This window comes from Ustilaginoidea virens, chromosome 6 (genome assembly GCF_000687475.1).
Source record: "Ustilaginoidea virens chromosome 6, complete sequence".
Classification (NCBI taxonomy): Eukaryota; Fungi; Ascomycota; class Sordariomycetes; order Hypocreales; family Clavicipitaceae; genus Ustilaginoidea; species Ustilaginoidea virens.
Window position 1 is genome coordinate 1,125,541 of NC_057321.1, and position 20,346 is coordinate 1,145,886.

A 20,346-nucleotide genomic window follows, 5' to 3' on the forward strand; every position below is an offset into this window, starting at 1 on the left:
ATGCCTCCCTCCAAGTCGAATGGCTCCTCTGCCGGCCAGGTGAGCCACCGCCTACGCAACTTCTTTCGAATGAACAGCGCCACGAGCAGCAGCAGCGACAAGGACAAGACCACCTCTCACAACAATGCTTCTGTCTCGTCGCTCTCTGCTCATGCCGCTGGCTCCGATCTCTCCGGCCCCAAACCCTCTCGTCACACAAAGTTCTTCAGCAACACCGTCGGCCGACTCCGCGCCCACACCGTTGCCAGCGAAGGCAACCAGCTCGAGGAGGCCATGAGCCCAACCGCCCACGCCAATCCCTACTTTGCCCACCAGGGCCAGCCCGGCCTGCGACATCACAACGAAGGCTCCGTGCCACCCAGCCCTCCCGACACCCCCGACCTGAAGGTTTGCGGTCCTGATGGTCTACCGGTAGATCAGGCCACCAGCGAAACCAAGGAGGAGTTGGCTCGTCGCCTGCGGAGGGTTGCTAGTGCCCCCAATGCTCAAGGCCTGTTTGTCAGCAGCGTAGCAGCCGAAGCCGTCCCTCCGCTACCCAACAGCGAGCGGCCCGCCACCGCAGAGCTTGGCAAAGATCCCCTCATCATCAACGGTGCCGCCGCAGGCTCCGCTTCGCTGACCAAGGCAAACTCCGAGTCGTCCAAGGTTGAGCTGCAGCTTAAAACCAGCGAGGACGTCTTGTCGGCCTTGCCAGCTCCCATCACCTCTCTCGCTTTCCGGCGAACGTACAGCTCCAATTCCATCAAAGTGCGCAATGTCGAAGTTGGCCCGTCAAGCTTTGACAAGATCAAGCTCATCGGAAAGGGCGATGTTGGCAAGGTGTACTTGGTCAGAGAAAAGAAGAGCAGCAGGCTCTACGCCATGAAGGGTATGTGTAGCATCCGCCCAGGTGGCAAAAAAACGAAACAATGGCAAAGACAGCTCAGCTCGTATCTAACCCCGTTTTTGGCCCGCAGTGTTGAGCAAGAAGGAGATGATCAAGCGGAACAAGATCAAGCGAGCATTGGCGGAACAAGAGATTCTGGCAACCAGCAACCACCCCTTCATCGTCACCTTGTATCACTCGTTCCAGTCAGAGGACCACTTGTATCTGTGCATGGAGTACTGCAGTGGAGGAGAGTTCTTCAGGGCGCTGCAAACCCGCCCCGGGAAATGCATTGCCGAGGATGATGCTCGCTTTTACGCTGCCGAAGTCACTGCCGCCCTGGAGTACCTCCATCTCATGGGCTTCATCTACCGTGATCTTAAACCGGAAAGTAAGAAGTGCCCGGCAGCAAGTGTTTTCGTCTCGTCCGCGTCGAATTTGCGTGCAATGAACAAACGAGGGTTGGCTGACTGAGTGCTAGACATCCTGCTCCATCAATCTGGTCACATCATGCTCTCAGACTTTGACTTGTCCAAGCAATCCGATCCCGGCGGCAAACCCACAATGATTGTTGGCAAGAATGGTGCTAGGACAGATGCTCTGCCCACGATTGATACAAGGTCATGCATCGCCAATTTCCGGACCAACTCGTTTGTCGGCACCGAGGAATACATTGCCCCCGAGGTTATCAAGGGAAGCGGGCACACGAGCGCTGTCGACTGGTGGACCCTTGGCATTCTCGTCTATGAGATGCTGTATGGCACGACGCCGTTCAAAGGCAAGAATAGGAACGCAACATTTGCCAATATTCTGCGGGAGGACATTCCCTTTCCCGATCATGCCGGCGCGCCTCAGGTTTCCAAGTATGTTTTTTTCTTTTTTTTTTTTCTTTTTTGGTTGCCTTCTCCTTTCCTTTTGTTTCCCTCTCTCCCCCTCTTGATCTTGACCAAACATGGCATGGGGACTGTTTGAGGGCTAATGACTCAAACGCCGCAGCCTCTGCAAGTCTTTGATACGAAAACTCTTGATCAAGGATGAAAACCGCAGGTTAGGAGCTCGAGCTGGCGCCTCCGACATCAAGGCGCATCCATTCTTCCGCACGACGCAGTGGGCGTTGATACGTCATATGAAACCTCCCATAGTCCCCCACGCCACGAAAGGAACTGACACGGTCAACTTTCGCAATGTAAAGGAGAGCGAGAGCGTGGACATTAGCGGGTCTAGGCTCAAAGGTGTTCCTCTGGATAGCGGCCTGGCCACGCCGGGAGCGGAGGTGGATGATCCCTTCAGCGAGTTCAACAGCGTCACCCTGCATCACGACGGCGACGATGACCAACATATGGTCCATCCAGCCGCCCCGCAAAATGCCAGGGTTTCTACATAGAGATGAAGATGCTGCCTACGGACGCACAGAGACGGAGACAGCCGAGGCTGTCACGGAGCCATTCGCCCCCCCTCCGGCCCCCTCGTCGAAAAAGAGAGCGACGATGACTTTGCTTGATTCAGTGCGTCATGTCTTTGGGAGGCTTGCGCACGGTGTGCAGCTTTGCATGCAAGGACTTGCTGCTCATTCTCGGCGTTGCTGTCAGCCTGCCGAGGCTGGAGGCGACGTGTCCTCTGTCTCTTGTTCTAAGACAGCATTGCATTCATTACACACAGCGAAGAAAGAAAAAAAAAAAAAGAAGAAAAAAAAAGAAAAAAATGCTGTTGGTGACGTTTTCTCACTGGCATTGTTTCAGCCGGCCTCACCGGTTGCTGCTTGTTTCCGCCCTTTTTTTTTTTTTTTTCTTTTTTTTGCCTGGGTTGGTTTCAATAGAAAGAAGCGGTGCTTTGTATGTTTGTTGATTTCTGTTTTCCTTCCCTTCTTTTTTTTCCTTTCTCCCCCCCCCAAACTTGGGCTTGAGTCTGGCGTTTACGGATAGGCTAGGGGTATCAACAGCAAAGTTTGATGTAACTGTGACCAGATAATGAGAATTGACGTTGCACCTACCAGAGGGAGCAGGTATATTATTTTGCTTTGTTTCGTTTTCTTTCTTTCTTTCCCGTTTTTCTTTACCTTTGTTTCTGGTTTCCCCCTTCTTTTCTGTTCCTGCGCTCGCTGATTTCCCTGCCTTCTCGCACCCAAAGGGGAGATGAAAAGAAACAAGGGCCATGAAAGCGACATGCCGGCTGCCTCTGAGCCATGTAAGCGCGAGACTTGAGACTCAACCCCGCCGTTTGGCGAGTTCTGCACACATGGTCGGTCATCTGCAACTCGCAGCAAGAGGGGGATGCATTAGGCAGTCGAGGTAGTTGGGGTCTAGAAACGCGCATGACCACGGGCTCGCCCCCAGACCCGACATCTGACCTCTTCGAGCGGCTCCAACCAGCCCATGCTCTGCGCCCGCCAGACCACGGCCAGTCGTCCAGGAGATGGGGAGCTTAGTGCGGAAAGCGTTCGCGTGACTGCCGAGGGCGAGGCAGGTGCGGTGCGTCTTGTGCGCATCCGCGTTTACGCGTCGGGTCGGGTTGGGGGAGACGATCATCACGGCAGAGCGGCACGATAGTGATCCTGGGACTTTTTCTGCCTGATATTTCTTTGCGCATGCACGCACTTTGCAATCCCATCCGTCACTTTGCTTCCTCGTTCGATTTTTTTCGCTCTCGCCTTTCCTGATCTCCGAGTTAACACGTTAACACGCTTCAAAGCATTCAAGGTGGACGTCTAGACTCCCGTCATTCGTTTCTTTGGACAAACCGCGGCCATGAAGTCCACCCCAGAAGACCTGGCACGAGAACAACGTCTGCGTCGGTACTCGAGATCCCAAAGCGTCGGCCGCCATGACGACTGCCCGACCCGCGGTGGTGGAGAGCGCCCTCCGCCACCGGCTGCGAGTGTCTCGCCCTCGCCGGGATACGTGCTGGAGTGGTCTTCCGGCCTGGCGAGCACTCGGCAGCGCAGGCATGCATTGTCGGATGTAGCAGAGCTCCGCGCGGAGATGAAAGCAGGCGGGCCGTGCCGGGCCCTCATCTTGCGGACTGCGCATGCGGACGGGGGTGTGCGCGACGCCCTGCGCGACGTGGCCGGCGTGGACGGCGCCTTTATCGACGCCCACGCGGCGGGGAAGCCGTACAGGCCGAGGACGGCGCAGAGCCGGCATGCTAGCTGGCAGTGCTGGGAGTATCCCGAGGTAGCTGCTGCCGGGAGGGACTCGGCGCGGACCGTGGCGATATCCAGGGCGAGCGTGTGGACCGGGTCGGGCACCCCCATCCTCCTCGTCGGCAACACCAACACCGCCGTCGTGCAAAGCAAGCCGCCCGAGACGCGCAGCCGCTCATCCGCGCCGACCACGCACTCGCACTCGACACCCTCGTCGCTCGAGCAAGACCTCCAGGAACTGGCGTCGCTTGGCGGCGACGACGACGATCGCCTCGAGGACCTCTTGGGCGAGCTCATCCACGACCGCTGGGCAGACTACCTGGGCGGCGTGGGCGCCGACCCCCCCGCCCAGCAGCACGAGCCGCTCTTCCGAGCACTGCTCTCGCTCGAGGCCAACCTCGACGAGGCGCGCCGTCTCGCCCGCCGGGGGGGATCGCGTCTCGACGCAGCCGGTCCCTCCGCATGGAGCGATCTGATCCGCCGGCTGCACCTGCGCGCCCAGCTCCGCGGGGCCGTCTCCCCGCCGGAGGTGCTGGCAGCCCAGCGGCAGCAGCAGCACGGCGACGCGCCCGCGCCCGCGCCCGCGCCCGAGGCCGAGGCCGAGGCCAGGACCGACAACCAGCGCAGCCTCGACCGTATAGCGTATCTGGGCGGGCTGCTCCTGCCGCTGACTGTGGTGGCGAGCGTGCTGGGCATGGAGGGCGACTACGGGCCCCAGGGGTCCCGGTTCTGGGTGTTTTGGGTGGCGAGCCTGGCGGCGAGCGTGCTGGCCGTGCTGGTCATCTACGCGGACCAGCTGCGCTGGGCGGAGGTGTGGCTCAGGATCGACGCCGACGACGAGGCACCCCCGCTGCCGCTGCCGCTGCCGCTGCCGTTGCCGTTGCCGTTGCCGTTGCAGTCGGCGAGCTACTTCGTTCAGGGGTGGGCGGCCGGGTCCGAGGGGAGCGGGTGGAGGAGAGGCCGGCTGGGGTGGAGCGGCGCGCTGAAGAAGATGAGCGGGTATTACAGATGGAGGGGGGATCCGGGGCTGGTCTTTGGGAGGAGGCCTGGCGAGGGGAAGCGGCGGGTTGCGTGACGGGGCGATGTGGTTGCATGGTGGATGGCATGGTGCTGATATGGTGGATGGCATGGTATTGATATGATGGATGGCATGGTGTTGATATGGTGGATGGCATGGTATTGATATGATGGATGGCATGGTGTTGATATGGTGGATGGCATGGTGATTGACGTGGTGATTGACGTGGTGGTTGGACTGATTTTGGCGTCTGGCATGAGATGTGGTGGGTAGTGAAGCAAACATTTGCTACAATACGCATCGTGTGATTACGCCGTTATACAGTCTTGTACAAAGGGTGTTTTGATACATGAAAAAAAGGCCCCAAAAAGCAGAGCAGAGCCTCTTTTTTTCCCCCCTTCACCAACCACAGCCGCGCGCTCTTCACAGCGTCACGGCACCCCTCTTCCTCCCCGTCCTGCCGATGCTCGTCTTGCCGTCCATCCACGGCCGCAGGACCTCCGGGACGGCCACGGAGCTCGTCTCCTCGTCCCACCCGGCCTCCAGCAGCGCCGCCAGGACGCGCGGGACCGCCAGGGCGGTGCCGTTCAGCGTCCAGGGGAAGGTGACGGCGCCGTCGACGCGGGTCCGCGTGGCCAGCCGCCGGGCCTGGTAGTCGGCGCACATGCTGGCCGAGGTGATCTCGCCCCAGCCGCCGTTGACGTGCTGCCGGCTGGGGAACCAGGCCTCGGTGTCGACCTTGCGGGCGGCCGAGGCGCCCAGGTCCGCGGCGGGCATCTCCAGCACGCGGCAGCGCAGGCCGAGCGAGCGCGCAATCTCGGCCTGCAGGCCGAGCACCTCGTCGAAGACGAGGCGGGCGCGCGCGTCGTCGGGCGCCGTCCAGGCAAACAGCTCGACCTTTGTGAACTCGTGCACGCGGAACAGGCCCTTGGCGTCGGCGCCGCGCGCGCCCGCCTCGGCGCGGTAGCACCGCGACACGGCGACGCGCTTGAGCGGCAGGTCCTCCGGGTCGATGGTCGCGTCGGCCTTCATGCCCGCGAGGGGGATCTCCGACGTGCCGGCCAGGCACATGGGGGGCGCGCCGCGCGCCGCGTCCGCCGCCGACTGGGCCACCGTGTAGACCTGCTGCTCGCCGTGGTGGTCGCGCGGCTGGAACCCGCACGCGGCGCCGATGTGGCTGTACACCATGGTCGGCGGCGACACCGGCGTCCACCCGCGCCGGGCGGCCACGGCGAGCGCGTACTGCACCAGCGCCTGCTCGAGCTGCGCCGCCTCCCCGAGCAGGTAGTACCACCCCCAGCCCGAGGCGGTGGCCGCGCCGGAAAAGTCCAGCAGCCCCAGCTCGGACCCGATGTGCACGTGCGACCGCCACGCCGGCGTCTCCTGCGCCGATGCCGATGCCGATGCCGATGCCGATGCCGACGCCGACGCCGCAGCGGCGTCGTCAACCGCCGGCGGCGCCTCGTTGATGCAGCCCAGAAGGCGGGCCTCGCCCCCCCGCGGCGTGTCCCGGCTGGTGAGGTTGGGCATCTCCAGCGCCAGCGCCTCCATCTCGGCCGCCGCGTCCGCCTCGCCCCTCTCGATCACGGCCAGCTGGCCCTTGAGCTCCCTGGCCTGCTCCACCACCTGCTCCCTGCTCATGGCGCGTATGTCGGCCAGGTCGTCGTCCCCGCTGCTCGTGGCCGGGTTGGCGAGGAACTTGCGCAGCAGGTTCGACCGCTCGCGGAGCGACCGGCCCTGCCGCTGCAGGTCCTGCCATCGGGAGTGCAGCTGCAGGATCTTGGCCGGGTTCTGCGCCTGCCGCTTGTAGTTGCGCTCCACGCACGTCTGCTCGTACAGCTGCGGGTTTTGGCGGATGTGCTTGATGTCGATGATGGGCTTGGGGGCCGTCGGCGGCCGCCTGTGGTCTGCAAACGCGCGCGACGGAGCTGCTGCTGCTGCTGCTGCTGATGCTGCTGCTGATGCTGATGCTGCTGTTGCTGGCGGGGGCGTCCATGCTGCTGCCCGACAGCGCAGGCACGCCAGGCCTCGTTTCATTTTCCCGCCTCGAGGTCAAGCTTGGTGCGGTTTTGGGAGAAGAAGCTTGCCGGCATTGACTGACGGCTGTCATGAAGAGTCAACCCGGTCAAGGCTTTGGGGGGGGGGCAGGAGAGCTTGGGCTGGACCCCTGTAGCTGCTGATGCAATTAGCCGAACCGTATATGTAAACGGTGCGAGTCACTGACTGCATCTGCGCGCTTTCAACAAAATAAAAAAAGACAAAAACATTCCCGAGAAAAAAAGAAGTAGCAGAAGTAAGAAAAAAAAAGGAAAGAGGCGGAAGGTGAAGGGCCCGAGGCCCAAACATATTACATACATATCATAATCATGTCGCTGCACCCCTGTGCATTTTACATCCGCCAGGTGTACCTTGGCATGGCAGACTCAATGCCATCCCGTTCAACTTGGGCTTTTCGTCGTAGTCCGTCCGTCTCCGCGCGCCTTTCCCACTTGCCATGTGTCCCGTCCATCGCATCTACAAGGTTCCCCATACGCCCAGGGTCCAGTTGGTATGATGACCTCCGCTGCCTCGTATCAGATTGCTCGCTCCCATGCTTAGCCGTTGCTGAGCCTTGACATCCACCTCGCCAGGATGGCCCGCCCCGTTGGCCCCTTGCTGCAGCCAGAGCTCTCTGTCCACCATGGCCATGGCGGGAATTCTCAGCTGACACAGCAGGCTTGCCCCTGTCCACGGCCCCAGTGAGTCGATGGCCCTTAGCTGCCCCTGGAGTTGTTGGAAACCCGGGCGATTCCTGGCAATCTTGGCTTCCGTCGCATCTTGGTGGGACTCTGCGGCGTCTTCATCGGAGCCAGGCCCGTCAGACTCGTCGCCGCCGCCGCCGCCGCCGCCGCCGCCGGATTCACACGTGGCAGCGGACGAGGTGCTGCATCTCTGCGTGCTTGCCCTCGTGTGCTTCTTTTGGTTGCTGCGTAGCTGCTCGACGCTTTTGCCAAAGACGGCCTCCCATCCCCTTTGGTCTACGAGGCTGGTCAGCTCGTCCATTATCCTCTCCCTGATGCCCAGAATACGTGAGCAACCCCCCGTAAAAGTTGTCCGTGACATGCAGGTAGCTCGTACATCCACCGGCAGCTGCAAGAGGTGGCGATAGACCAGCCAGTGCACGGGCAGCTCGTGGTCGTCAAACGCAGCCCGATCCGCCGAGGGATCGAAAAAGGCGTCGTCGCAGACGTCGGCAAGTTTGTGCAAAGGTATATGCACCGTCGACGGGGGGTCCGTGGATCGCAGAGGAACCTCGGCAATACCGCTTGGTTGGCTCGGTTCCGCCTCGGTTTCGTCTTGCTCCTGAACCGTGTCCAGCTGGGTCGATTGTCGCTGGCTTGACTTGAAGGCCGATGGGCGGCACCACATTAACCGGCATACGATGTCTTCGCATTCTTCAAACGAGACTGCCCTGGTGCCGGATTCGTCGTCGTCCCCCGCGTCCGGCATCAGGCCCTGGAGCAGCCCGTAAACCTCTTCAAGGAGGCTCTTGCCGCCCCTGACGGACCGCGTGCTCTTGACCTCCCGGTATTCGTACACACTCGTCACGACCGTCTCGTTCCAGCCCATGTCTATGACCAGCGCAGAACGCACTCCAGCTCCAGCGGCGACCATGGTCGGTATCGACATGAGAGAAACGATGGGGGTTTGAAATCTGCGAAACAGCGTGTCTAGAACTGCGGACAACAGGGGGACTGGCACAGCAGGATCTAAAACGACCCCGACCCTTCTTGGCCGGGAATCGATGAGCAGGAATCTGGGAATCGGCATCAATCAACATGTGGCTCTGTGGACTCTTGTCGATTCCTGCGGTTGGCAGGCAGTACCTTGTGAAGGCATCTCGCAACAAACCATCCAGCTTGTCCGCAAAAAGTCCCAAGTCGACGTCTCGCAAGTCGTGGCGCCACAGCTCGTGATCAGTGGCCCATTTGGCAGAGTTGCTCGGCCGCGGCAGCAGCCAGGCCCGAAAGTCGCCCACCCGCCTCTGCCGTTCGGGTCCGCAGGCCAGGCACGCCTTGGGCAACGAGTCGCCAGCAAACCCCGCGCGAAGATAGCGCGAGCCTATCTCTAGCAGGATGAATTCATCGTCGGCGCGGATCGTGGATGGCGAGCCAAATGACGACGTGATCAACCTGGGTGGCGTGTTTGGCGTTGAAGAGCCAGCCGAGGCCCGTGGCGTCGAGGACCGAATGCTGGCCACGCTCCTGTGGGCAAGCGTGGCGCCTGCACTGGATGACATTGCTGCAAAGGGTTCATCTGTATACCCAGGCAGACGACCAACGTTATCTCATCGCCCGGGGCCAATTTGAATTGGCAATTGGCAGTCATCCAGCCAGCCGTTGCGGCAGCAAAACGACTTGGTTGCCGGACAAGATGTCGACGAGTTTATGCGTTTAGAGGGTGTCAAGGTTGACGCCCCGGATGCAACTAAGCCGCTGCATCGGTCTATCAGGCGCCAGGCCCGAACCCTTCCCCTTCCCCTTCCCATTCACATGGTTGCATGCAGGTGACACACTCAACTGTGAACCGACCGTCAACCGGACAGGCAAGCGGCATCGTCATCGTCATTGACCGGCCAATGGCCGTTGGGCCGTGTGAAATGCGAAAGTACGGGAGTACAAGAGACAGACAAAACTCCTGCTTCCCTGGATCACTTTCCCAACCGCGCAAGTCTGGATCACTACGGTACCAACTCTGCCCGAAATGGGCATCAAAGGGTAATGATGCCCCCTGTCTCCTCGTGCTCCCCCATTCCTCTTCTCGGGCCAACTTACTGACAAGCAATCGTTTGCAGCCTTCATCGGGAGCTCGGCCAGGGCAAGCGCGTCTCCCTGTCCAAGTTGGCAGCCGATAGCCTCGAGTCCCAAAACCGGCCGTATCGCATCGCCATCGACATTGCAATATGGCAATTCCAGACCCAAGCAGCGCGAGGTATTTTTTTGAATCACCGCCGTCGTCGCGCAGCCTCTTGCTAATGTGTGTGTTGTGTTGCAGGCGGCACCAATCCCGCCATCCGCACTCTCTTCTACCGTCTGGTCCGCCTGCTGGGCACTCCCATCCAACCAATCTTCGTATTCGATGGCCCCAACAAGCCCGTGTTCAAGCGAGGCAAACGATCAGGCCGCGGCGACGGCGTGGCCACGGCAATGGCGAAGCGGCTCATACGGCTGTTCGGCTTCCCCATCCACGATGCGCCGGGCGAGGCCGAGGCAGAATGTGCTTTGCTGCAGCAGCATGGAGTGGTGGACGCTGTCCTCAGCGACGACGTCGACACCATAATGTTTGGATGCACAAAAACCCTGCGAAACTGGTCATCCGAGGGCAAGACGTCAAAGACGCCGACCCACGTGTCGCTGTACGACGTCGACGACATGGCGTTGGGGGACCTGGGCCTCGACCGCGAGGGCATGGTGCTGGTCGCGCTGATGAGCGGGGGCGATTACCTTCCAGACGGCATACCGGGCTGCGGCGTCAAGGTGGCGTGCGAGGCAGCCAAGGCAGGCTTTGGCAGGTCGGTTTGCCGCCTGAAGGCGTCTGACAAGGTCGGCATCCAGGCCTGGCGACAAGGCCTGATGCACGAGCTTCATACCAACGAAAGCGGGCACTTTCGGACCAAGCACAAGGCCCTGACGATCCCGCAGGATTTCCCCAACCTCGACGTGCTGGGATACTACACCCATCCGGTTGTGTCGCCACCAGAGTCCATCATGCCCAGCATACAGCAGAGGCTGGAGCAGAAGACGCCGCTGCAGATCGAGGCCTTGCGCGAATTCACGCGCGAGACGTTCAACTGGGACTACCGCATAGGCGCCATCAAGTTCATCCGCGTCCTAGGCCAAGCCGTACTGGTGCAGAAGATGTCTGAGACGGTAAACGGCCATCACGTTAAGCGCATCTCTGGCCGGCGGACACACTTTAGCACCGACGGCACCCCAGAGCTTCGCGTAGCGTACATACCCGAGGAGGTCGTGCCCGTCGACCTGGCCCGGGAAGCGGACGAGGTCATCAGCTACGACCGCAACGGGCTGGCGCTGAACAGCGACGAAGAGTTTGACGGACTCGACGCTTCGGAGGAAGTCCCCGCCAGCACCCCGAAGCTGTTTGACGTCACCAAGCCGGACCTGGCCTGGGTGCTCGAGGGCCTGGTCAAGAAGTCTGCCTCGGACGCTTTTCAGGCGTGGCAGGACAGGCAGAGCTTCAAGATGACGCCACGGTCCCCTGCCAAGAAGAGGGCTGGAGCTGCCAAGGCGGCCACGAGAAAAGCGTCCGACATGCCTCACGGCTCGCTTGACAGATACGTCCGCACCACAAAGGCTCCCGCCAGCGAGGGCCTGTCTCAGCAGACGGGGCTCGGCCGGGGCACCGCCCCCCGGACCAGCAGCCCTAGCCCTGTCGGCGCCGCAAACCCCTCGATCCCAAGTAAGCAGTCCTCGTTCTCGCCCGCGAGGAGCCCGGTCAAGATGCCAGCGCTTCAGGTAATCGGCAGCTCACCAGTCCCGCCTAGATCTCGTCAAGCCCATAAGCGACCAGAGACGATTCACATCCCATCTAGCCCGGCAAGCCGCGCCTCTCCTCCACCGCCCCTTTGTTCCTCGCCTCCCAGGCACGCCTCGAGCAGAGCTCCTCGGCGTCCTCAACCCGCTGAGATGCCTCGGTCAATACGGTCCATTATTCATGCGGCTAGCAGCCCTCAAGAGTTGAGTCCCGCCCCGCCCGGGCAACAGCCCCGACCGCGCCGACAGCCTCAGCCTCGACCTCGGCTGCAGCAAAGCCCAAAGGCTCAGCCCAAATCTGCGGCCGGCCTGAAGCAATCGTCCCTGGACGCCTTTGTCGGGAAACCTGCAGCAGTCCCAGCGGCAGCATCTCCCCCAGGAGAAGGCGCGTCGTCGCACCTGGACAGTGACTCTGATCTCGAACCCCTCTCGGCAATCCTGCAGAAAAACCCTCTGAAGAAGCAGGCTTCTTCTCGAAACACACCCAGCAGCGCAGAAAACAGGTCTGGCGGCAACACCTCCTTGCCGAGGGAAACGGCTGCCAAGGCGCTCATCTCCAGCGACGGCATTTTCGACGAGGCGAGGCCGGACGCGGAGCAAGGCGATGGCCAGTCCGCCGCGGGAGGAAGCAGGAGCACCGGCGTGCGCTGGAGCGACGTCTCCATTATAGATCTGACGGCAGACGACAGGTAGAGCAGGGGCACTCGTCGGCGCGCAATGTACATTAGTAAATGAACATGGTATAAACATGATGAGCACGCAGGACTGGCCCGAGAGTGACGTGTGTCTTCACCGCCATGGCTGAATGCCCTGCCAGCATGTTCGTGTAGCGAGGCACGTGGGTCGAAAGAGCAGTGAGCATGCATATCTTACAGCATCAACTTGGGCGGCGTGAGTCAGGCCCAACCCCGTCGTCGAGTGCCGCGAGCTCCGTGCTCGCTGCCATGTACTGTACATGATCTATCTATCCATTGTCCAAGAATCCAAGAATGCCAAGCCGATGCTCCCTGTGTCCCAACGCCCGTCAATGCGAAATTCCGCCCATGTCCCTTGTGTCCCTTCCCTTCCTCCTCCTCCTCCTCCCCCCCTTTTTTTTTTCCCTTTTCACCAGCCGGACGCCCTCAGCCCTCATCCATCTGCACGTCGGGATCGATCTCGGTGCCCAGGTCCCTGTCCTCGAGAAACCTCCGGCCTGCCAGCTCCGGGGGCAGGTAGGTCTGGGAGACCCTCCCGTCGCGGTAGTTGGGCGGGTACTTGTAGTCGGCGCCGCATCCCATGTCGCGCATCAGGCGGGTGGGCGCGTTGCGCAGGTGCAGCGGGATGGGCAGGGCCGCGACGCCGGGCTCGCGCAGGGCCGCGTAGGCGTTGTTGAGCGAGCGGTAGGCGCGGACGCTCTTGGGGGCGCGGCACAGGGCGATGGCGCAGTGGGCCAGGGGCACGCGGGCCTCGGGCATGCCGATCTGCTGGGCGGCGGTGAAGGCGGCCGTGGCGAGCGGCAGCAGGGAGTTGTCGGCGAGCCCGACGTCCTCGGAGGCGATGACGACCATGCGCCGGGCCACGAAGAGCGGGTCCTCGCCCGACTGCAGCATCCGCGCGAGGTAGTACAGCGCGGCGTCGGCGTCGCCCCCGCGCACCGACTTGTGGAAGGCCGAGATGGAGTCGTAGTGCTGGTCGCCGCCGCGGTCGTAGACGAGCGTCTTGGTCAGCGCCGCCTTGACGGACTCGCGCGTCGCGCCCGCCCGCGAGGCCAGCGGCAGCGCCAGCTCGAGCAGGTTGAGCGCCGTGCGCGCGTCGCCGTCGCTAAAGGCCGCCAGGTACGCCAGCATCTCGTCGTCGAGCAGCGGCGCGGGCGGGTGCGCCGGCGCCTCGGCCGCCCGCGCCCGCGCCAGGATGCCCACAACGTCCCCGGTGCTGAGCGGCTTGAGCGTGAAGGTGCGGCACCTCGACAGCAGCGCGCTGGCCACCTTGAACGAGGGGTTCTCCGTCGTGGCCCCGATCAGGGTGATGGTGCCCGCCTCCACCGGCTTCAGGAACACGTCCTGCTGCGCCTTGCTGAAGCGGTGGATCTCGTCGCAGAAGACGACGGTGCGCCTGCCGCTGCGGCCGAGCTCGTCGGCCGCCTCCTGGAAGAGCCGCCGGCACTCGGCCACCCCGGCGCTCGTCGCGCTCAGCTCGATGAAGCGCCCGCTCACCATGCCGGCTACGCACCGCGCAATCGTCGTCTTGCCGGTCCCCGACGCGCCCCACAGGATCATGGACGGCACCCGGTCCGACTCGATCAGCGACCGGAGCACCCCGTTCTCGCCCACCAGGTCCTGGCCGCACACCTGGTCCAGCGTCCTCGGCCGCATCCGCTCCGCCAACGGCACCGACGCCTGCTTCTTGGCCCGCTTGACGGCCAGGCCGCCGCTCTGCACGCCGTCGGCGCCGGCGCCCTTGTTATCCTCCACGTCCTCCCCGTCCTCGCGGGCGGCGCGCGGGTTCGCGCCCGAGCTGCCGTCGTCCTTTTCCCCGCCGGGGCCCTCTTCGAAAGACCGCTTCTTTCCGGTCACCGGCGGGAACGACCTGCTGGCCGCGGCCGTCGCCGGGCCCTTGCCGTCGCCGTGCATCTTTTTCCGAGCAGGGGTGGAAAAGAATGCCGAGGCGCTGCGCTTCGGCTGCTGCTGCGACGATGACGACGACGACGACGAGGACTGCGTCGGCCCGCCGGCCCGGGCCTGCGACGCCGGCGGCGAAGACAGCCGAGGCTCCTTGTCTAGCGTGAAGAGCGTGCAGCCCGAGTCGATGTGGCTGTTTATTTCGGTCGGCTTGACGGGCTTGTTGCAGATGGGGCAGTCGACCGCCATTGTTCCATGGATGCTGACGAGGGGTCTGCAGCGGGTTTCCGTGGTCATTGAGCTGGCTGACTTGAAAGGGCCTGGGGACTTTATGCAAATTCGGGGAGCAAGTTGGCTCGGGAAGCGCGACAGGGGGACGACACTGCGGCTGGCTGGCCGGCGGAAAGGGGAACTCGTGCCTTTAAAAGTTCTGGTTGGGGGAAGCAAGCAAGCAAGCAAGCAAGCAGGCAAGCAGGCAAGCTGAGCTGGCTCGAATTTCGCGGGTCGCGCTTCGCGCCTCGCGCTTGCCGGGCGGTCAAGCCCAGCTCGAGTGCCGGCCATGACGCGCTGTGGGCCCCGGCAATCTGCACGCTACGAACACGCCGGGCTGAGCCGCAGACGCAGCTCCGGTGTGCTCAAACTTTGACGCGCTGCGCTGGCCCCGTTGGCTTGCCATTTACGAAACGCAAAACAAACTCGACGTTTGAAAATCTCCCGGGCAAACTTTAGCTGCTAGCTGCTAGGGGACCCCGAATGCTCGGTAAACTCTGGCTTATTCGCAGTCATCTTCCTCTACAACGCAACAACATCAACGTCGCCCGCCGGAACACGTCGGTTCGTGCGCAAAGACGGCAGGCACTCACTCCATGCTGTCGATGAGATGAAAAGATGCCACTTTATCTCCCAAGTCAACCGGACCCCCCCTTGGCTCCCTTGTTCCTTTGTCGGCAGCTCCCCTCCTGTCCACGTCCGTCGCATCACTTCAACCGCGCGGGCCCGGATACCAAAACCCCTCTTCTCCAGAGCAATCCCAAAACGCCGTGATGCATGCCCAACCCAGTATCCCCACCCGGTGTGTTTTGATGCCGTCTTTGACAGGTGCCAGATGCCGTGTGCCTAAGTCTTGTCGTATATGTGCCGCGTCCCGCCGAATGCCGATGCCTCCTGCTAGACCGACGTCTTCAGTGTTCGAACCTTGACTGATGAAATGCTGCTGTCGGCCTTCCTTTTGCCTAGAACGGGCTCTGGAGTCCTTCGAGGGAAGCCCGGGGTGCCCTCGCGGTCCCTTGCTGCCTCGGCATGGCAAGAGGCGTGAAACGCCCTGTTGCCGACTAGGATCGCGTCAAGCCAAACCCACTCCTGCGCCGTGTCGAGCCACTTGTTCTCAAACTTCTCCTGGCAAATCGGGCACACGTTGCTGATGCCCCTGGACGGATCGGGTACCGGGATGTACTGCGGTTCGCCTTCATCCTCCGCCGTCTGCTCCCGTCCCTCATCCGGCGGTGCGACGTGATCCGAGTCCACAATCTCACGGGAGCGGAGCCATTCCTAAGCGCACGTGTTAGTCACGCTGGCACCTAAAGTGCTTTGCGGATTACCCTTGGCTGAAGAGAAAGCATCCCAAACGTACCTGATGATCCACGTACCAGCTCCGGTGCGTGCCTCTCTTCTCGGCTTCGGTAGTTCGTTGGTGAACGCGGAAATGCCAGTCCATGTGAGCCGTTTTCCTCCTTTTCCCCTGCTCGTCAGTCTTGAACCGGCGGCCACACTGTGTGCATGGAGGTCCAAGATTATCATAAAGGGCCGCAACAGCATCAGGGCGATGCCTTGGATTTGCATGTCAGCTACGATGACACCACCTCAATGGTTACACTTGTTCTTTCCCTTCTTTTTCTTCTGATTCTTCAAGGGGGGGCAAGAGGGGGGGGGACACTCACTGCTGCTTCAACGCAGCTTCGTTTATCGAGCCTGTGCTGACGCCACCGAAGCCCTGCTGGCTAACTGCTGCTGCTTTGGCTGAAGCTAATATGCTGGTGATGTTCGGCGGCAAGATTGGTTGAGGCGTGACGGGAGGAGCGGCCGCTGGCGGTGCCGGTTTCGCTGGCGCACTAGACGGGAGCATGCCAGCTTGCCGCAGTTGCTCCAACAAAGCCTTTGGGGTTGAAGACGCCGGTTTGGGCGCTTGCGTCTGCAGAGAAGTCGACGATCGGACAGATGCGTCCGGTATAGGTGGTGTAGATGTTGCGCTATGCGACGCCGCTGCGTGCCTCGCCATCAACGCTGCCATGGCTCCCGGGCCCAAGAGAGAGTCGAGGGTAATCTGAGGCTTCGGCTCCGTCGCTGACACTGGGTTTGGGGTTACAGATGCAGAGTGAGGTGGTGGTGGTGCTGGTGGTGGTGCTGGCTGGCTTAAAGGCGCCATGTATGCTGGAACTGGAGCGAGGAGGGTATGAGATGATGGGGCCTTCCTCGTCACGGCAGCAAGTTCAGTTACTTTGTTCTTGATGAGCTCAAGCTGATCGGGAGGCAAGCTAGCGCGTTGCACAAGCCCTTGAAGATCGAGCAGAGCTCTTAGTCTGTTTTGAATACTAGCATCATGTGGGTTCTGAGTGAACTCTGCCTTGGCGGCAACAATCAAATTCTGAATGTCATTACTCAGTGTTTCTACGCTTACTCCAGCCAATGCCCTTGCCCCTATAGACCCATACGGTCCAGCAAGAGGTGGTTGGAAGATGGCCGGGGTAGACCCATGCAGTTGAGGGGTTGGAAGGATTCCGGAATACTGTCGCGTCACCAAACGATTAGTCCAAAGCCCATAGTCAGCTGGTGGGGGGGGAGAGGAGCGACGACGTACCTGTGGTTGTGCGTGATAGGGAACCGGATCACCCGGTCGACCACCGTTGGGGTAGGCGAACTGCGGAGGATAAGGGCCGGGCGGGCCGTTTGGCCCTCGCGTTCCTGGCGGTGTAGGGGTATCTCTGTGAGGCAACAAGGAGGATCGAGGTCGTCCAGGGATCGGGCCTTGTTGAGGCATCGTTGCCGCCCTGGCTTTCATGAGGGCATTCTCTATCGGGCGAACCAGTTCGTGGGAAAAGACTGGCCGTGTGTCCATGGATCCTGGCACGGGATCTTTCCATGTCTTGAGCATTTCTTCCATCTTTCTGCGCACATTACCGTCCACGACGGCATAGGATTCCATAAAGGTTTTGAACAAGTTCCGGCCAAAATATAGCGTGTACGGTGTTCCGACGTTTTTCACAATGGAATCCAAAACGTAGAGGGACGGTAGCTTTTTGCTTGGGGGTGCCTGAACAGCAGTTGTTAGCACATGTTCGACAGCTTGGTGGCAATGATGGCGCCGTGATGGAATCAGTGGTACCTTTAGAATATGCTGCTGCAAAACTTCGGCAATGGCCAGGGCATGTTCCGTGTTCTCGCGCGCAATCACCGTCAAGTTGCTGATTTCAAATCTCATGTTGGAAGAGAGATCTTCGAGAGCATGACGGTAATCCTCCGCAACCTCGTCGGCTTCTGACGCCATTTTTTTTGGGGGGGGGGGGTTTTTTTTCTTTTTGGTTTAAAAGAAAGTTGTCTGGGATATATGTATCTTTGAATCTTGATTTTTATGAACAACTATGACGACGCATGCCGTGCCAGTCGAAGAAGGGAGTGACTCTGGAACGAGGCACCGATAATTCCAGACCTGAACCCCCGAGTCGGCCGCCTTCCCCAAGGCAACCAGTCTGGTTCCTGGGAAGAAAGGGAAGGGTAGACAAGGACCAGAGCGAAGCGCGAAACAAGGAGCAGAAACGTAGAGCCGGGGACAGTTTGTAATCGGCTATTTTCCCCTCCCCCGAAGCAGCATCCACTCCGTCGACAGCAAGAAATCTCCTCACTCTCCGCTGCGGCGTTTTCGAATTTCACGGTGTGGCGGCTCAAACTGTCATGCTTAATGGGCTGTCAGGGCCATTTGTCTCCTTTTTTTTCTTTGGAAGAGTTATTGGATAGTCGACTCCGTAGCTCTAGATAAAGATGTGGTGTATCCAAAGAACAGTGCAGGGCGATGAGTTTTGTATCTGCGCGATCGCGTGGCGGACGGATGAATGGGGAAGTCTGAGTGCGTGCAATCACAGAAAGACAAGTCTAAGCAGCCATGAGGGTCGTGGATCGCGAACGCTATCCTTGGGATTTTTGACGGAGCAGCCGATGTCACTTCAGTACGGTTAGATGGGGGGAGTAATTGTCGAGGGAACTTGAGGTGTTTGCGGAGGCGGCAAGAGAAGACGTTTGGCCAACTACCTACCTACCTACTCGGTACCGCGGAGGCACGTACGTTGGAATTAGGGAAACGGGCAGGGTCACGTGCTTGGGAGGCTGGGTGGGGCTTGAGTGGAGTCCATGCCACGGCCTATGAGATTCACTTCCATTACTTGCTTGATTTCGTGCTTGTTCACCTTGCAATTCCTATTCAGAGTGGTGCTAAACACAACCTAAATCGCCCTCCGACGCAGCAACTGAGAAGATTGAACAAAGGAAACGTGATGGTTTTACAGGGGCATAATGTAAAGCCTTTCAAGTATTTGCGTAGGTATTTTCGTGCTTGCAAGCCCAACGCTCTATGAGCGATCCTCCCCCTTCCCCCCTCACTCTCCAAGGCGACCCCGTACGCAAGTCTCGGCGGCTCGCCTTGCCCGTCAAGCTCTGAACAGCAAAGCTCAGAAGCGATTCATGTCCGCCACTGAATACTCGCTGCTTCGGCGGCTGTTTGCCGGGTGCAAGGCAGTGGGCGGCCGCTGCACGTTCGGGGCGATTGGGCTTCCTCGATCAACACGGCCAGCGTCGCGCTCAACATCTTGGTGAGCCTGGATAGGTGCGCTAATGATGGGACGGTTGAATGTCTTCTCACCAGTTCCTTTGCCCTTGCTGAAGAATCCAGACAGCATCTTGCTTCTCTTCTTCTCGTCTCTAAGCTCCTTGAACGAGTTGGACCGTGTGGTCGACGAGTAGTCTGGCAGAGACTGTCGACGGTTGTTCGCCAGCGTTCCGTTGGCGCGAATGTCGCGCGAGTTGATGCCCTCTTTGGCGTCGCTCCACACGAAAGAGCAGACCAGGTTCAGGACGCCAAAGGTGAATCCCAGGATGGCAGATGCGAGCACAAGCTTGGAGAAGTGCGGTCCCAGCTTGTCTGCGTCATTCGCTGGTTTGTTGAGGTTGCCAAACATGTTGCAACTTAGCAAGACCATGGAGAATCCCAGCCATGCGAGGCCGTAGCTGTCGGACAACATCGGCCAAGCTTCTCTGAAGTATCGCCGGACAAATCTGACAAGGGGAAACTCGGAGACGATGAGGACGATGGGGAGCAGTGATGTGAAGAAGAGTGACGTGCATTCAAAGACAAAGTATGCACGCTGCTTGTCCACCTTGACGATGAAAACCCAGTAGGAGGCACACATGGCGGCCAGAGTAATGACGGTAAATACGCGCAATATTTGCAAAACGACCATGCCAACACCCTGAATGTACTCGGGCTTGAACATCTTGATCAGCTTAAAGACGATCATCCATGGCATTTCGCTCCAAGGGTGCTGGGGCGCGGTGCTCCTAACGTGGGATCAGCAAGCGAACATCCACTTGGTGCATTTTAGCATCGACTTTTACCTACCAACGGGGTTGAAAAAGAAAGAAGAAGAAAGAAAAAGAAAAAGAAAACTCGAGTTAAATTTGAGCAGCGAGATAGGGTCCTGGTGGTTTGATGGAAACGATTGCCAAGGCGTAGCGAAAATCAACCAGAGATTATAGAAACGGGGAGAAATGCGAGGAGCCAGCTCCAGCAACGGTGTCTAGAGAGAAGCAGAAGTTTGAAGTGAGAGAAGGGGGAAAGGGAAAAGACGAAGGAAAAGAAGAATCGCAGGGGTTGCTGGTCAGTATACCATTGTCGACGTAGTTGAATAGGAAAGATGAACAAGTCCAAAAGAGTTTGCGACAGCTGGTGGTGAATGGGTTTTAACAACCTCGGGAACAAGTCACTCGTTTACTTGTTTCGACGTTGACAACGCAACGCAACGCAACGCAACGCATGCACATGGCAGCGTGCTTTATCAAAGAACCGGCAGCATAGCAAACGGGGAGTCTCTCGCACCCGTGTCAGGCCGGGGCCGTGCTCTCGACAGAAGCGCTGGACTGTTCTGCCCAGG

The 20,346-nt window shown here is 60.1% G+C and overlaps 8 protein-coding genes across 8 annotated transcripts; 3 read left to right on the forward strand and 5 right to left on the reverse strand.

Annotated features, from left to right (window-relative positions):
- Positions 1 to 2,249, forward strand: UV8b_07231 (uncharacterized protein; the record flags this gene model as incomplete). The annotated part of the gene is made up of 4 exons (XM_043144728.1): positions 1 to 868; positions 957 to 1,256; positions 1,347 to 1,728; positions 1,862 to 2,249. The coding sequence occupies 4 exons, from the start codon at positions 1 to 3 to the stop codon at positions 2,247 to 2,249; spliced, it is 1,938 nt and encodes a 645-aa protein (XP_043000663.1).
- Positions 2,250 to 3,609: 1,360 nt separating this feature from the next.
- On the forward strand, positions 3,610 to 5,079 carry UV8b_07232 (uncharacterized protein; the record flags this gene model as incomplete). Its single annotated transcript, XM_043144729.1, has 1 exon — positions 3,610 to 5,079. The coding sequence occupies one exon, from the start codon at positions 3,610 to 3,612 to the stop codon at positions 5,077 to 5,079; it is 1,470 nt and encodes a 489-aa protein (XP_043000664.1).
- A 366-nt stretch (positions 5,080 to 5,445) lies between these two features.
- UV8b_07233 (uncharacterized protein) lies at positions 5,446 to 7,059 on the reverse strand (the record flags this gene model as incomplete). The annotated part of the gene is made up of 1 exon (XM_043144730.1): positions 5,446 to 7,059. One exon carries the CDS (start codon positions 7,057 to 7,059, stop codon positions 5,446 to 5,448), a length of 1,614 nt encoding a protein of 537 aa, XP_043000665.1.
- A 477-nt stretch (positions 7,060 to 7,536) lies between these two features.
- UV8b_07234 (uncharacterized protein) lies at positions 7,537 to 9,301 on the reverse strand (the record flags this gene model as incomplete). Its single annotated transcript, XM_043144731.1, has 2 exons — positions 7,537 to 8,818; positions 8,889 to 9,301. 2 exons carry the CDS (start codon positions 9,299 to 9,301, stop codon positions 7,537 to 7,539), a joined length of 1,695 nt encoding a protein of 564 aa, XP_043000666.1.
- Positions 9,302 to 9,765: 464 nt separating this feature from the next.
- Positions 9,766 to 12,248, forward strand: UV8b_07235 (uncharacterized protein; the record flags this gene model as incomplete). The annotated part of the gene is made up of 3 exons (XM_043144732.1): positions 9,766 to 9,779; positions 9,857 to 9,993; positions 10,057 to 12,248. The coding sequence occupies 3 exons, from the start codon at positions 9,766 to 9,768 to the stop codon at positions 12,246 to 12,248; spliced, it is 2,343 nt and encodes a 780-aa protein (XP_043000667.1).
- A 428-nt stretch (positions 12,249 to 12,676) lies between these two features.
- Positions 12,677 to 14,401, reverse strand: UV8b_07236 (uncharacterized protein; the record flags this gene model as incomplete). The annotated part of the gene is made up of 1 exon (XM_043144733.1): positions 12,677 to 14,401. One exon carries the CDS (start codon positions 14,399 to 14,401, stop codon positions 12,677 to 12,679), a length of 1,725 nt encoding a protein of 574 aa, XP_043000668.1.
- Positions 14,402 to 15,319: 918 nt separating this feature from the next.
- On the reverse strand, positions 15,320 to 17,693 carry UV8b_07237 (uncharacterized protein; the record flags this gene model as incomplete). The annotated part of the gene is made up of 5 exons (XM_043144734.1): positions 15,320 to 15,700; positions 15,783 to 15,978; positions 16,090 to 16,934; positions 17,007 to 17,459; positions 17,532 to 17,693. The coding sequence occupies 5 exons, from the start codon at positions 17,691 to 17,693 to the stop codon at positions 15,320 to 15,322; spliced, it is 2,037 nt and encodes a 678-aa protein (XP_043000669.1).
- A 1,174-nt stretch (positions 17,694 to 18,867) lies between these two features.
- UV8b_07238 (uncharacterized protein) lies at positions 18,868 to 19,722 on the reverse strand (the record flags this gene model as incomplete). The annotated part of the gene is made up of 1 exon (XM_043144735.1): positions 18,868 to 19,722. One exon carries the CDS (start codon positions 19,720 to 19,722, stop codon positions 18,868 to 18,870), a length of 855 nt encoding a protein of 284 aa, XP_043000670.1.
- Positions 19,723 to 20,346: the final 624 nt, after the last annotated feature.